Genomic DNA, 17,354 nt, shown 5'->3' on the forward strand with positions numbered 1-17,354 from the left:
GAACCGATCCGATCCGATACCAAAAATTCTGAGTATCGGCCGATACCGATCCGTACCGATACCAGCGCAGTTTTTTTTTTAATCAAGTAGAATTTCTATTACTCTGTGTTAAACTGATAAGAACTGAAAAAAGAGAAAAACACCAACAAAAAATATATGATCATAATCTGACATAAATGCTATTATAAACTAGATTAGTGGATAATTCAGCAATAAAATTTAGTCTAGAAAAATCACGAGTGCACAATTAATTGTATAAAATCTGAACATTTTGTGAAAAAAATGTTTAGTGGAGAACAAATTAGAGACAATAAGTGTAACACTAAATCTGGTAAAACTTTACACATTGCTCTTTGTATTGTTGTAAAATACATTCATGAAAAACAAGATAAAAATAGCAATTATTTTATATCCTACTATAAAATTGAGACATTTTTTAAATGTATAGCACAGCTGTTTAATAAGGTAGCAACATAATAGATAGGACAGGACAAGAACGGCTATTAATAATCTTTCATTTCGTCACTGTATTATGATATGAAAGGCTCCAATACAACGCGGCACAAAGCGCTTATGCGCATCCCGAGCGCAGAATGATGCGCTTGAAGCAACATGAGGCGCAGCGCGTCGAGTCCGCATTGAAAAGTTTAAAGCACAAAGAAAATACATATGATGCATGGTGTATTATACAGTATCTATCTATGCAATAGTCTATTCAGCATTTTCTTTTAAATTTCAGTTACTGTGCGCGTGAAGAACAAATAGTACCTGACTTTACTGCAGTGTTGTGATCTGAACAGACACCCTGTAGAAAGTAACATGATTAAGGTACAGCAATAAAGTCCAGCAAGATAAAGTTGTTTTATGTGAAACCATATACCTTTATCTACAGATCAAGTATAACAATAGTAACACTGAATCATCTTGGAGAGTTTCATCGTGTTAACTGTCATAACCGGACGCGACGCGCTGTTTGAGTGCTGAATGAAGAATGATTGACAGCCGCAGCTGAGGGAAACGTTTACGTGATCTTGAATTTAACACTTAAATATTAATTTATATCTCACATTATACTATATAATGGCTTCAGAACACTTAAAATATTGTGCACGAAAACTTATGGTGCTTTATAATGTTTGTGGGGCTTAACAATAACACTGAATAGTATACGCACAATATCGGATTTGGATCGGCCTTGTCTGACCGATACCCGATCCGCCAAAAATGGCAGTATCGGAGCCGATTCCGATACTGAGTATCGGATCGGTGCATCCCTATTATTTTTAGTGTATTATGCGCTGCTCTCAGGGCAGGAGTACTCAATAGATTCAAATCGCTGTTATTTTAGTGTATTACGCGCTGCTCTCAGGGCAGGAGTACTCAATAGATTCAAATCGCTGTTATTTTAGTGTATTACGCGCTGCTCTCAGGGCAGGAGTACTCAATAGATTCAAATCGCTGTTATTTTAGTGTATTACGCGCTGCTCTCAGGGCAGGAGTACTCAATAGATTCAAATCACTGTTATTTTAGTGTATTATGCGCTGCTCTCAGGGCAGGAGTACTCAATAGATTCAAATTGCTGTTATTTTAGTGTATTATGCGCTGCTCTCAGGGCAGGAGTAATAGATTCAAATCGCTGTTATTTTAGTGTATTACGCGCTGCTCTCAGGGCAGGAGTACTCAATAGATTAAAATCGCTGTTATTTTAGTGTATTATGCGCTGCTCTCAGGGCAGGAGTAATAGATTCAAATCGCTGTTATTTTAGTGTATTACGCGCTGCTCTCAGGGCAGGAGTAATAGATTCAAATCGCTGTTATTTTAGTGTATTACGCGCTGCTCTCAGGGCAGGAGTACTCAATAGATTCAAATCGCTGTTATTTTTAGTGTATTATGCGCTGCTCTCAGGGCAGGAGTACTCAATAGATTAAAATCGCTGTTATTTTAGTGTATTGTGCGCTGCTCTCAGGGCAGGAGTAATAGATTCAAATCGCTGTTATTTTAGTGTATTACGCGCTGCTCTCAGGGCAGGAGTACTCAATAGATTCAAATCGCTGTTATTTTAGTGTATTACGCGCTGCTCTCAGGGCAGGAGTACTCAATAGATTCAAATCACTGTTATTTTAGTGTATTATGCGCTGCTCTCAGGGCAGGAGTACTCAATAGATTCAAATCGCTGTTATTTTAGTGTATTACGCGCTGCTCTCAGGGCAGGAGTACTCAATAGATTCAAATCACTGTTATTTTAGTGTATTATGCGCTGCTCTCAGGGCAGGAGTACTCAATAGATTCAAATTGCTGTTATTTTAGTGTATTATGCGCTGCTCTCAGGGCAGGAGTACTCAATAGATTCAAATTGCTGGTATTTTTAGTGTATTATGCGCTGCTCTCAGGGCAGGAGTACTCAATAGATTCAAATTGCTGTTATTTTTAGTGTATTACGCGCTGCTCTCAGGGCAGGAGTACTCAATAGATTCAAATCGCTGTTATTTTAGTGTATTACGCGCTGCTCTCAGGGCAGGAGTACTCGATAGATTCAAATCGTTGTTATTTTAGTGTATTATGCGCTGCTCTCAGGGCAGGAGTACTCGATAGATTCAAATCACTGTTATTTTAGTGTATTACGCGCTGCTCTCAGGGCAGGAGTACTTAGATTCAAATCACTTTTATTTTAGTGTATTACGCGCTGCTCTCAGGGCAGGAGTACTTAGATTCAAATCAATTTTCTGCCGTGTAGAGTTTCACAACACGCAGCACCTTGTCAAACGCATATCTCAGTACGCGTTTACCAGACATTGGGAAATCACATTTCACATTAGCTATGTCTTCATGAAGAAACTTTGTCAAGCTAACATTTTGCTTTTTCCTAGGTGCAAAAGTCAGTTCCTCTCTCATTTCAACAGGTCCTCTTGTTGGCGAAATACACATGACCTTTCTATATATATATACACACACACACACACACATATGTGTGTGTGTGTATGTATATATGTGTGTATATATATACATACACACACACACACACACACACACACATATGTGTATATATATATATATATATGTGTGTGTGTGTGTGTGTGTGTGTATGTGTGTGTGGAATGCTTAATATCAGGCTTGATGTAATTTTACTTGATTTGTGATTTAATAACTATTTAATTTAATTGATTTGAGTACTCGATTTTCAACTATGCATACTATGTATCTCTGCTGCAAGCTAAACCACAACAGTGGCGTTTGTATTTATTTTACATGTGGATTTGTTTGCTTTGATTGTAGCTGCTGTCATGAAATGGGACCCAGCTGCAACAGAGGCCCAAATAAAGATCATTTGGCAGCCGATCATCTGAAACATGCCCCCGGGAGAGTCGGGGGTGGTGGCTATAAATGAATCTTGTGGACCTTATAGCAGCCACATTTTGTTAATTGTTATGTTATACTGGTTTAACAACATTTTATAGATTATTTAAAGGGAAATTGTGATATTTATAACTTTACTGTTCTGGCTTTTAAGCTTTATTGTGTTATTGTGTTAATTTATACTTTACTGTTCTGGCTTTAAGTTGTATCTTGTTGTGTTAATTTATACTTTACTGTTCTGGCTGTTAAGTTTTGGTCCAGCAGAACAAACTAGTAATAAAAATATATTTTGAGATTTAAATAGTTGATCTCTTGGAGTGGTCAGTTTGGTTTACGGGAAAATGGTAAGCAGTTTATTGCAATTATATTGATAAGATAAAAAATGCAAGACTAGTATATTCAATTGAATATTCAATATTATCAATATTCTTTAAAATCTTATTTAGGTCTATGGTCTGTGTTTCTGCAGTTTCATGACACAACAACCATTAACAATGAGTAGCTGGGTTTTCCTCAGTGAGAACTAACTCACTGCCACTGTTTTGAAATAAATATTTTTTTAAAGTTGGATCCTTGCAAATATGCACAGTTGGGATTTCATTGTCAGTATGGGTCTTTGACATTTCTACTACAGAAAACGCATCTAATACAACTTTTATTCTGGCTGCCTTTAGATGTCTAACAATTACGTCTTTAGCATGTCTTTAATTGACGTCTATACAATGTTTAGAAAAGACGTATAAAAACCTTTTTTTCTGGCTCCTGTGAGGACGTCTTCTGGATGTCTAACAATTACGTCTGTAGCACATCTTTAATTGACGTCTAAACAATGTTTAGAAAAGACGTATAAAAAAACATTCTGGCTCCTGTGAGGACGTCTTCTTGATGTTTAACAATTACGTCTTTAATTGACGTCCAAACAATGTCCTGAAAAGACGCATAAAAAAACCTTCATTCTGGCTCTTGTGAGGATGTCTTCTGGATGTCTAACAATTACGTCTGTAGCACGTCTTTAATTGACGTCTAAACAATGTCCTTAAAAGACGTATAAAAAACTTTCATTCTGGCTCCTGTGAGGACGTCTTCTGGATGTCTAACAATTACGTCTGTAGCACGTCTATAATTTGTGTCAATACAATGTCCAGAAAAGACATATAAAAAACTTTCATTCTGGCTCCTGTGAGAACGTCTTCTGGATGTCTAACAATTACGTCTTTCAGACGTGTTCTAGACAACTTTTTGCTCGCTGGGTCAGCTCTATATTTCTTCACGCCCTGGCGAAACTTACCAATTCACAAAATTAACAGAATGTATAGATGATACAAAAAATTGGATGACTAGTAATTTCCTACTACTTAATTCTGAAAAAACAGAGATTCAAATTATTGGACAAAAAACTTCCTCATGTAATAATCTAGAATACTGTCTAACACTTGATGGCTACTCTGTCAAGTCTTCGTAGTCGTTTAGGAACCTGGGTGTGCTCTTTGATACCAATCTTTCATTTGAAAGTCATGTTTCTAGTATCTGTAAAACGCATTTTTTTCATCTTAAAAATATATCTAAATTACGTCATATGCTCTCATTGACAAATGCGGAACAATTAGTCCATGCGTTCATGACATCAAGGCTAGATTATTGCAATGCTATTATGGGTGGTTGCCCTGCACGCTTAATAAACAAATTACAGCTGGTCCAAAACGCAGCAGCTTGATTTCTTACCAGAACCAGGAAGTATGACCATATTAGCCCAGTTCTGTCAACACTGCACTGGCTCCCTATTAAACATCGTATAAATGTTTAAATATTGCTGATTACTTACAAAGCACTAAATGGTTTAGCTCCGCAGTACTTGAGCGAGCTCTTAGTGCATTATAGTCCTTCACGTCTATTGCGATCTCAAAATTCTGGCCAGTTGATAATACCTAGAATATCAAAGTCGACTGCTGGCGGTAGATCCTTTTCCTATTTAGCACCAAAACTCTGGAACAGTCTTCCTAAAATTGTCCGGGAAGCAGACACACTCTGTCAGTTTAAATCTAGACTAAAAACACATCTCTTTGACCTAGCATACACATAACACATTATAGACTTCTATAATTCAATGTTAGGCTGCATAGATTAGGTCAGCTGGAACCGGGAACACTTCCCATAAATGCACTCGTTACATCATAAGAAGAATGGCGTCTACGCTAATATTAGTCTCTCTGTTTATCCCGAGGTTTACCGCAGTCTGCCGGATCCAGGCTGTATCCAGATCTGATGAATGACCTGCGCCTGGATGCGACGACAGCGCAGTCCTGAAATGTCAACTAGGCTCTTCCCTGTGAAGGCCTCCCTCCCCTTACCTTTACCTCTCTACAGATAAAGCGTGGTCGGGATAATTCTGGTTTGCGTGGCTACGTGTAAGCGATAAAAATTCTGTATTAATTTTAAGGCCAGACAAGTAGTATGTTGAGGTTTGATTTGTAGGGAAGGAATACACGCCTGCGCACATATATTCAAACGCACATACCTATAGACTGAACTCGTAATACATATGTGCACGCCATCGGCGTTCTCACTGGCTCGCGTTTTTGAAGTTTGCGCAGAAAGAACTTAAGAGTTTACTGTTAAAACGGTGTCATGTTAGTGGCCCCTAAGTTAATAACTAATGATCGTTGTGACGGAAGTGAATCAATCAAACTAACTTTAGCTGGACAATAACTTTCTAGAGCTGGAATAAAGCCAAAGGACTTTACTTTAATTTCCTATTATCATTGTAAAGCTGCTTTGGAACGATCTACATTGTTAAAAGCACTATATAAATGAAGATGACTTGACACAGCCAAGACAGAAACACAACAAGACACACAGACAAAGACAGGAGAATACGGGAGTGTCAGGGCTCCGTCACAAAACCAAGAAACAGAACCCTGACAATCTCCCTTGGGAGTGGACTTTGCGCTTCGTAAACTTGCAGATCTTTTTATAAACAGCAACATTACACACTGACTAAAAGTGAAAAAGCATAATAGGAACCCTTTTAAGAACAGAAACTATATGTTTGACTATTATGACTATGGAAGAGGCCACATTCCCTTATACTGTAAATCCCTTATACTCTATGAAATTCTTAATTCTTTCAAAAATATATCACTTACTGAGAATGATCCAATGACATTCATAATGTTCCCAGTGTAGTCAAATTATCTTTTCTTAGAGACTAGAATGTCTATTTCCTCTCTCTTCCCTTCATGATGATGAAAAGGCAGATATTATCAACTTGATTGCAAAAATGTGTGGCTGAAGTGGATAAAATAATTAGTGTGCAGTTGTTATTGGTGTTCAATGAGTGAAAGAGAATGGATGATTACATTTTCGGCTTTTTTATGCCACATGGGCTTTTTATGCTCAGGGGAAATAAAATGGTTCTCTCACTATTGAGGACATAATGAATAATGACAGAGCAAAAAGAGGATGGGGTGTTACAACTAGAGGATAAATACATGGGTTGGAAATATTTTGACTTTGGTTTAAAATATTAATACTGTTATAATCATGTTTTATGTGGAATGTTTATCATGAATGCTGGGGAAATTTGATTTTGATAAATTAACTGTGGTAAAAAGAGTGCAACATTCATTTGTTGAGGACATAATTGTTTATTTAATGAAACAGTTATGAAAGCACAAAACCACTTTATTGAGGGGGTCAGATGAAAATCAAGAACTCATTTCATTGTAATATAAACAAAACTTTTAGTCAATAAGCATTTCAATATTTCCTTTCTGAATTGGATTTGGACATCAAATATCTCTTTGTATTTTTCTCAGGTTTAAGCAAAATAATGTAACATTTTGGAGTGAAGATACAGAGCAGCAGGCCATAACTGGAGGCCAGAATTGCAAAAATCTCCACGGCCACGGTGTATTTCCCCGGTGAGCTGACATACGCCGGCACAAATGCAATCCACACAGCACAGAAGATCAGCATGCTGAAAGTAATAAATTTAGCCTCATTGAAATTATCTGGGAGTTTTCGAGCAAAGAAGGCCAGAAGGAAGCAGACAGCTGCAAGCAGGCCGATGTAGCCCAACACCAGGGAGAGGGCCAATGGAGAGCCCACATCACACAAAAGAATAATCTGGGCAGTTTCACGAGTCATGAGCTTACGTGGGACGGGAGGTGCCAGACTCAGCCATGTGCAGCAAATCACCACTTGCACAGTTGTGCACAAGAAGATAATGCTACGCTGCTGTAGAGGGCCGAACCATTTCATTACATTAGTGCCAGGGAGAGTGGCTCTGAAAGCCATGAGTACCACCATAGTCTTCCCAAGGATGCAGGACAGACAGAGGGAGAATGCAATACCAAATACACTGTGTCGAAGCCCACAAGACCATGATGTGGGCTGCCCAATAAAGGCTAGTGCACACAAAAAACAAAGCCACAATGAGCAAAGAATGAGGAAACTGAGCTCGGAGTTGTTAGCTCTGACTAGTGGTGTGTGGCGTTTAAGGGCAAATATCAGAGCAACTGCAAGTGTGAAACAGGATCCCAGCAGAGCCACAGCTAGCAAAGTGATGCCCATGGTATCGTTGTAGGAAAGGAACTCCACCAGCTTCGGGATGCAGGTGTCTCGTCTAGTATTGGACCAGAACTCAGGCAGGCACTTTTCACATTCTAAGGCATCTGATAAATACAATTTTAAGATAATCTTTCCTCTACTATAAAGATTTATTGTGCACAGTAGCAAAATACATTTTAAACAAATCTAAATTAGTTTAGTTAAACAGAAACATCAGCAGGACAAGAGTTGATTTAGGATATACCTGTCTGATTGCTAAACTCCCCAGCTGCACAGACAATGCAGTCAAAGCAGCAGAGAGGAAAGTTTGGCCTGGTAGACTTTCTAGTGCCTGGAGGACAGCTAGTGCTGCAGACTGATATAGGGACCTGCAATTTAGAGAAAAGACAAACTACAAAGATACACATCATAAATGTATGCATAAGTATCCAGCAAATACAAAAGCTATGCAAGAAAGGAAACGAGTATTCAACATTTAATACTAAAACTTCTCAGTAAAAGTAAAAGTAAAAAAAAAAAAAAGATAAATAAATAAATCACACTGGAGCATTACTTGTCTCTGGTTTCCATTCCAGATTATGTTTTTTTCTTCAATCACTAGTTTAGGCTGCATCGTTTCATCAAATCTCCCCACAGTGGCGTACCACACCTCTCTGTTGCCAATGAGCTGCCAGTTGATGAGATCATACATGGCCACAGGATCTCCATTGCCGTCAAACTTGGTCTCCTCACCAAAGTCATTAGTGAAGTGGATATGCTTTAAATAATGCAGGAGCTTCATGTTTATGAGTGATTGGATTAGACACAAAGAGTGAATAAAAGAAAGATAAAAGTAAACATGGAACAGTGGTAACATTTGTTTAAACTTTATTATCTAAACTAGAGAACATTAATCTTAAGACACAAGCGTAAGTCAAACAGATATAAAAGTTGTGCATTTTACCTGCCATGGCTGTATGCTGCTGGAGTTGGGGCACAATCCCCCAGCAAAAGGTCCGTTGCCTGGTTCACAGTGCAGCATTGAATCCAGAGCATGTGCAATGGCGTACACTGCCTTATAAACATTATAAGAGATTCTCAGCTGAGATACATCTGAGTAGATGTTACCTGTATTGGCAAGTACTTCAGAGCCATTACAGGGGGGTCTAATAGAGGAGCTCTTATTGACTGTACCTAGAGAGCACTTAAACATCTCTTGCCAAAACTGCAGAACAAATGGGTCCTGTGGATATTTCGAGGGATGTAACCGTAGAAGGAAAGGCTGCAGGCCGGGTATATCCGCCCTGCGGATGGCAAAGCCCATGGAGCCCTGCAGGATGGAGTGGAATTCAGGAGTGGAGAGGACTGCTGCTGTGATCCAGGCCTCGCTGGCCAACCATTGAATACCAGTGAGGTTTTGCCGAAGAGCCTCCCAAAAGAGAGCTCTTGCATCTTGCTCTAGAGCAAAGACCAGTACCACACGGGTTCCTGACTCAGGGATCCTCTTTACAATCCTGGACATCTCTGTTTGGTCATGGTTTTTGGGGATTATTTCATAAAAAGCAATACATGCACCTAGTTTGGTCACCTCATCATTAAAAAGTTGAGCACCACCACGGCCATAAGCATCATCCCCTGCGAATGTGCCTAACCAGCTCCAACCGAAGTGTTGCACCAGCTGTGCCAGAGCATCCACTTGGAAAAGGTCACTGGGCATAGTCCTTAGAAATGCAGGAAACTCTAGTTTATTACTGAGACATGCACAGCTTGAGAAATAGCTTACCTAGGGAGAGGAGAGGACATGAGATCGGAGAGCATAGTATACATGACTGAAAAACATGAATGTACCTCTGTATGAGCATTAAAACTGCACAGCTCACCTGTGGAACATGAAAAACACCCAGAAAGTGTGCAACCACTAGGGATAATGTGGATCCTCCATCACCAATGACAACAGGCACCCTGCCTCGGCACTCTGGTTTTCCTGTGCCCTCTTCATTCCCATTCATTAGGGCCAAGGCTGTGCGGAGGGCATGGAAAGGGGTACTGCATGAATCATAAATCTGATAACCCAGAGTTAAGTTGGCTAGGAGTATTTTATCTCTGTTGATCTCCTCTATGGCAAAAACCATTGTCTGCATCCATCTAAAGGTTCGGAAATTAAACCTTTTTGGGACAAAGCGCATTAAATTATCAACAAAATTGCATTTTTTATGTTTATAACATTGCTACAGTAAATGGCTATTGCAAAACTGCTCAACAATATACTTAATTAATTTTCAGACTGGCATTATCTCTCTCATTTATTAAGAAGCAAAGGGGAAAAAAAGAAAACAATTTCAAAATATTAAGCATAAATGCAGTATTGTAATATTTAAGGATAAGACTCTATTTACTGACTGACCCAAAGCACTGCGTAGAATGTGGCTCTGCAGTAAAAGATGGAGGATATTCCAGCACAGTATCGTGTAGCGAGAAGAGGGCACCGAACATGATGTCCCCTTCACTGGTTAGCACAGGCAGGTCTGAGGTGCTGCGGATGAGTCGACAGGTCTGAAGGAACTGTGAAGAGATCGAAGTGCTGAGGAACAACACTGTCACACAAACATACACACTACTATATGCCATTCTTTCTCTGTACACTTCACTGCTTGAACCAAATTAAACACCACTTTGAAGCTTCATTGCACACACAGAGGGGTTTCCTACATGATATGATTCCAATATAATTTACAAATGCATGAACACACATTCTAGCTCACTCTCGCTAACATAGTTCACACAAGATTCACCTATGCCCACCTTTATACTGTACTCAGAAGCAACCTCAAATAAACTTGCATAAACCATACACATTCCCTGAGGGAATGTCTTCGTACATGAACAGAACATCACAGAAATAGATCATTTTTGTACAATCTTATATATATATATATATATATATATATATATATATATATATATATATATATATATATATATATATATTAGATTATATGATTATATATTATATGTTTTCTGCAAAATTATATGGCTAGTAAACTAAATAATTAATCTCACAAAAGTATTACTAAGTATAACTACTTTGGAAGGAAAAAGACCAAATTGCAGAACCAAATTACATGCTACAAAGGGCATATATATCACATCATATATATGCTTTTAGTAACACTTTCTATGAAGCCTCTATTTATTATGCATTATAAGGGTATTCTTGATGCATTATAATGCTTGCATAACATTTAGAGTGTGCATGGAAGACATACAAAATGGATATATGGTGCCGCTGTGGCTACAGGACAACTAAACTTTTGAAAGAGCACCTCAAGGTCATTCACTGGGAATACTGGCTTGACAAGAGCCACCCCCCTCACACATTCTTGGCTGCCTTTTACATGACATTAGAAAATACAACTTACATGAACGTGGTTAACACGACTGTAAAAGAGCATATATTTGTGCACCTCAAACTGTATAACTGTTTATATTGTATACATAAATGTATCTTTGCTTATCATTTTTAGGACAAGAACAAAAATAACCAATCAGCTGGACATAAATAAAAATAACAGTTAGCTGCACATAGACTTTAACACTTCTAAATATCAATTGACATTTTTTGTTAAAATGGGATTGACCTTCTGATTTCTAGTTTCTTATACACAAATAGCTACCTATTAAATCTACATGATTTTTCCTATATTACTGCATAGGTATTAGATTTGGTAAAACTTTGTAATTTTACCGTTTTTATGAATTAAACATTATTTGCATTGTGAATGTACTGTTCCTTTGTACTTTCCCACACAACTTTGATTTTGCCTTAAGGGAAAATCTCTTATAACCACTTCATGATATCTTATGGCTGTTTAAAGGAAGACTGTCTGCTTTAAGCAAAATAACAAAAGTTCAAAGACCACTTACAATTATTATGACCACATTATAAAGCTTTTTATATGTTCAAAAGAAGACTTTATTTTTGTAAAATATTACAAAAATATTTATGTTATAAGGCATTATGCATGTATTATAATGCATTAAAAATACTCTTATAATGCATTATAAATACAGGCTTCATAGAAAGTGTTACCATGCTTTTTTTTACATGGTAGTTTAAAGCCCACCGTTTCGATAGATCTGCTGAATAGCTCATTACAGGTTCTTCTACAGCATTTGGAGGCATGTTATCACAATTACTGCTATGAGCTATGTTCAAACAAAAGAGTATACTATGTGTACCTCCAGGCCATAGTTTTCATTGTCTTCACACTAATATTACCAAAAGACTGCCAATGCTGTATGCAATGAGCACCTATGATGAGCTCTCCCAGGATCAGTTTAGCACTTGAGATTATTGTAAACTGCTATAGTGTTGGCTGTTACAGAGAGTAAACTTGAAATGGTTAATGAAAGATAGTAGGATATTATGTTTGTGTATGTGTACCTACTAAATAAAATTTTGGGGACAATATTGTACCATGCAGTGAGCTATATCTGACAAAACCTCCTTTGGTGGACATCCGACACCTTGCTTGTTTAGGAGAAAGAACCACCGGTGCTTAAGAGGATATAGTTAAGTGTCGAGCGTCGGTCAGAACTTAGGACAGGAGGCAGGAATAAGTTTGAACACTTTACTGAAGTGTCTTCAGCAGCACACACAGACACACATTAGATTGCAATGATTCCAATTTTATATTATAGGTGCAGATTTAGATGCCTCACTGCTTATATTGATGGAAATGGTGGGTTAACATTATATACTAGAGTGTATGTGTGTGGCTGCAAATAAACAATACATTTTACATAAACACATTATTAATGAAGTCTATAGGCCCAACATATCTAGCAAAAAACAACAGCTTAACTAGGCGAATCATAACTTATAAGTCACTATTACTTAACATGTTAATTTGTACAGAACAAATAATATATATCTGTTTCATTAATACAAAAGCAGCACTTAAATAACTTACAAACAACATGCATAAGCATTCTACAATGACGTTCATCATTTGCTAATTACACGGCATAACTCATCATTACTCTCGAATGGATTTATGACCCAACTACTTGAATATTTCTACACTGTAAAAAATTTCTAACCCTCCCAAATCAAAAATTTCAAGTGACCGATAACATCTAAATTTTTCAATTGGCCAAAGTGAAATTCTGTAAATTTCAATTGGCCCAAGTGAAAATCTGTAAATTTAATTTTATAATTTACAGAATTTTACTTGGGCCAATTGAAAAATTTAGATGTTATCGGTCACTTGAAATTTTTGATTTGGGAGGGTTAGAAATTTTTTACAGTGTAGATATTCACATATATAATCGATCTTAAGCAAGTAAGGAATAAATGAAGCTCACTTTTCTCAAATGGACGCACACAGTTATTGATAATCAACACAAACACTGCACCACGACTTTTGGAACAGTATTCCCATGGAGAGCACAGCTGTTTTTTATCATGCGCATTTCTCGTGCACAATCACTTCCGCCGCATCCGCCAATGGCCACTAGATGGTGCCTTTGCGCTACCTTTGTAACATTGCTAGTACCAGGATGGACCCGCTTTGCCTTCAAAACAGCTTCATTTCTTTGTGACATAGATTCAACAAGGTGCTGAAAACATTCCTCAGAGATTTTGTATGGTGGCCCAGTAGTGCACAACACAACGGAATTCAAAAAGCAAACATAATTTCACAACACAACGGAAACAAGCCACAACACAACGCAAAAAAACCGCAACACAACGGAAACAAGCCACAACACAATGAAATAACCACAACACAACGAAATAGCCACACCACAACGGAATACCCACAAATATTAAAAAATATTAAAATATCATAAATATTAAAATGTATGTTTAATTTTAGTGTTGTTAAACACTTTAACACAATATTTGTCCAGTGCAGTAGATTTTGTCTTGCAACAAAAGTGCTACACGTAAGCTGCTTGTATTACCTCAAAAAGAGTTTAAAAAAATAAATGAATTGCTTTACAAGCAGCCTACAATTACTTTTGTATGTCAATTGATGTAAATTCCTGTTAATCTGTCTTTTTTACAGCAATTACACACGTCTCTATGCACCAATAATAATCGAAAGTGACTCGGAATCGTCCGATGAGAGCAGACAACATGTTCAAGAAGAAAGGTACTTAATTTATGAATTACTCTGTCTCAATGTCATGTTCCTAAATTTATTGACTATTTTTTTATTTCATTATTATTTTGCTTAGCTTAATCAAAACCATTTTATTTATTAAAGCACAGATGTATTAACTTCTGCAGACATTGTGTCAGATCTCTCATTGAAGATAATAAAAACATCTTGCAGCAGATTCAACATAAATAGAGCCAATGTTTGGGATGGAGCAATTCGTGGATTCAGACGTGCATCTTACAACCCGTTACATGACATGCTTGTTAAATTCACAGATGACGAAGGCACAACTGAAGATGCAGTGGACACAGGTGGTCCAAAACGTGAGTTTCTAACCCTCCTAATGGACTGTTTAACCCCCTGAGGTCGGCAATCACGCCGGCGTGATCTGCTCGTTTTTTTTTATATCAGTGCAAAATACTCTGTTGAATTTGATTTTACATACTTGTATTGTACATCATTCAAAACTGTTAAATGTCTTCTTTTATTTGTGTACACTCATAATAAAAACAAAATGTTGTGTTTTTCGTAAAACAAAGAAAATAAACATGATGCGCGTTCTGCCGTCTCTCTCAATGTGAAACTCATTCTGAAACGCGACAGAAAATGACCTGTAACTCAGCGAATGTTTGTCACACAGACTTGAAACGCATGTCTATACAACGCTTGGAATATCTTTTTTTAAAGTATGTAAATTATATAAAAAACAAATATTCTATTTTTAAGTAATCCATACGAAAGCAGCAGCATGTACAGTTTCTCAAACAGTTCCTCATTAAATTTAATTTGAACACGCCCCCTCGCGCACGAGCGATTGACATGCAAATGATCCATGCGGAGAAACGCAGACCTGTAAACGCCCTCATCACCTCAAAACAAAGAAGCAGAGACTTCGTAACTTACTCCTCTCTGCTTTTCATCGAGTTTGGACGACTGTAAGCTGTGCTGTGCTGTGCTGTTTACCTTGAATTTTCCTCGGATTTACCTCAGAAGAACGCGATTTGAAGATGAGAAGATTTTTAAGGTAAGACATGTTAAACTGGTCGTGCCATATTAAAATGTATGTTATGAAATGAGTTTGGAGTAAAAACATGAACTAAGCCTAATGTCATATATGTACATGTATATATAGACAGAAACATGAAATGTGAAATGTGAACTAGAATGGTAGGCAACCTTTCAGTGCTTGTATACATGTTCAACACGAGGATGTTTTTATATTCTATAATAAAACACAGCATGGTAAAAGTAGGCTAGTATATATATATATATATATATATATATATATATATATATATATATATATATATATATATATATATATATATATATGTGTGTGTGTGTGTGTGTGTGTGTGTTCTGTACATTTTAAAAAGCTATTTTAACCTGAAAAATCTAAAATGTATTCCCCAAATTGTGCAGCATAGTTTCTCTTGATATCAGCATGTTCACAGCTGTTTTGTTGTTGTTGTTGTTTTTAGAGGAACAAGATGCCACTGATAAGTCCTGCTGACTTCAACATTCACATAAGTCTCCATACATGAACATGCTAAAGTGAAAAATCAAACACCATGGTAATGAAAGGTATGTACTATGTTTCAGGAATGGCACAAAGGTGTGTGACAGTTCAAGTCTCTGTCTTTAGTTCAGTGTGTTAAATAATGTGTTTTTTTTGTCATTATGTTGTGTTGTAAATAAATCCAAACAATCAAAAAGCCATTCTTTTTTAAATCTCCTCATTCTTTGTGCAAGGTTGCTCAGAATGATAGGGCCTGATAGCTCCTAATAGGGCCATTAGGGAGTGTCTTTGTCTTTCTCAGGTGTGAAAAGCTTACATATTAATGAGATGTCTACGCCTCTTGCATAAAGCTTTATCACACAAAACACGTCATAAAAATTTTAAATCAATATATTGTCTTCTCTGAATGAGCAGTCAGGATGATTTTCACATAGTTTTGAAGCAAATATTCTAGGCTACGTGATACAATTTTCAAAAGTCTTATGAAGAAATAATCAGTATGGGTTTCATGAGCTTATTTCAGTGACAATTTTTTTTCTGTTTTTTCACAAACCACGCATAAATGTTATTATCTCAAAACTACAAACTTTTATATACTTGCTGCTGATATATTATTGTAGCAGAGTTTGTGCTGAATACAGTGTAATCAGACTTTAGCCATGAAAATGTCACAAGTAACAGAAATAAGCACAAATGTCAGAGCATGTCAGAACACCTCCAGGGCCCAGAAAACACCTCAGACCCCAGAGGGTTAAGGACACGGAGAATCTTTGATGGTCCAGAAAATAGGAGATTTCTCACCTTTAACAGTGCAGGTAAATTATTTACTTAAATCTACTTTTTATCTGCCCTGTTCATAATTGTCTTGTTTTATACTAACTGGACAAAAACTATTTACTATAGCTGCCAGAGAAGATGAATACTTCCTTGCGGGGCAGATGATTGCAGTTTCTATTGTTCACGGTGGTCCAGGTCCTTGCTTCCTCTCAGATATGCTATACAATCACCTCGATGGGAGGGTTGACATTTATGGAACAGTTGAAGATATAACAGATGAGACCATGAAGGCAGCTTTACTTGAGGTGCATTCAATTTTTATTTAAGCTCATTTTAACATTTGTGTGTGTGTGTGTGTGTGTGTGTGTGTGTGTGTGTGTGTGTGTTGATTTAAGGATTAACAGTTACAATATTTTTTTGGTATTTGCTTTAAGAAAAATGTATTAGAATTAATTGCTCCTTTTGAATGTTTTGAATGTGTCCTATTTACCAGATATCTAGTGCAGCATCTTTGGATGAATTACACATGCTCATGGATAAGTATGCCAGCTTGCTGCAGACTGCTGGATGTTTCGATTACCCACAAAGTGTAGAAGAAAACATTGTGAAGGATTTCATACAGTGGTACATAATTTACAGAAACCAATACTCAGTACAAAGGTAAGTTGGTTCCTAATTTGAGAGCATATTATCATTATCATTATTATAATTACTTTGTTTTGCTTCCAGATTTAGCGATGGTCTTTCCACCCTGGATGTCATCCATGCCCTGGAACAACATCCAAGTATATTCAGACCCTACATGTGCTACAGTGTTGAGAAACTAACACCTGAATCACTGGAGGCTGTCTTCAGGGCTCAGCTCAGTGAAGTTGGTAGCACCAGACAACAAGAAGAAACAAGGATTTTAGGTTACTGGAGAGAATATCTGTTTGACACTGGAGGTAAAGGATTGAACATCATATTTTATTGTTGTTTTGTACATAT

At 37.2% G+C, this 17,354-nt stretch overlaps 1 protein-coding gene across 1 annotated transcript; it reads right to left on the reverse strand.

Annotated features, from left to right (window-relative positions):
- Positions 1-7,112: 7,112 nt before the first annotated feature.
- Positions 7,113-10,412, reverse strand: LOC307159861 (extracellular calcium-sensing receptor-like; the record flags this gene model as incomplete). Its single annotated transcript, XM_079873559.1, has 6 exons — positions 10,309-10,412; positions 9,785-10,070; positions 8,869-9,687; positions 8,479-8,700; positions 8,170-8,293; positions 7,113-8,029 (listed from the first exon to the last, which is right to left on the reverse strand). Exons 1-6 carry the CDS (start codon positions 10,395-10,397, stop codon positions 7,113-7,115), a joined length of 2,457 nt encoding a protein of 818 aa, XP_079729685.1. The 5' UTR covers positions 10,398-10,412.
- Between the last annotated feature and the right edge of the window lie 6,942 nt (positions 10,413-17,354).

Source organism: Squalius cephalus, assembly GCF_949319135.1.
Source record: "Squalius cephalus genome assembly, chromosome: 6".
Classification (NCBI taxonomy): domain Eukaryota; kingdom Metazoa; phylum Chordata; class Actinopteri; order Cypriniformes; family Leuciscidae; genus Squalius; species Squalius cephalus.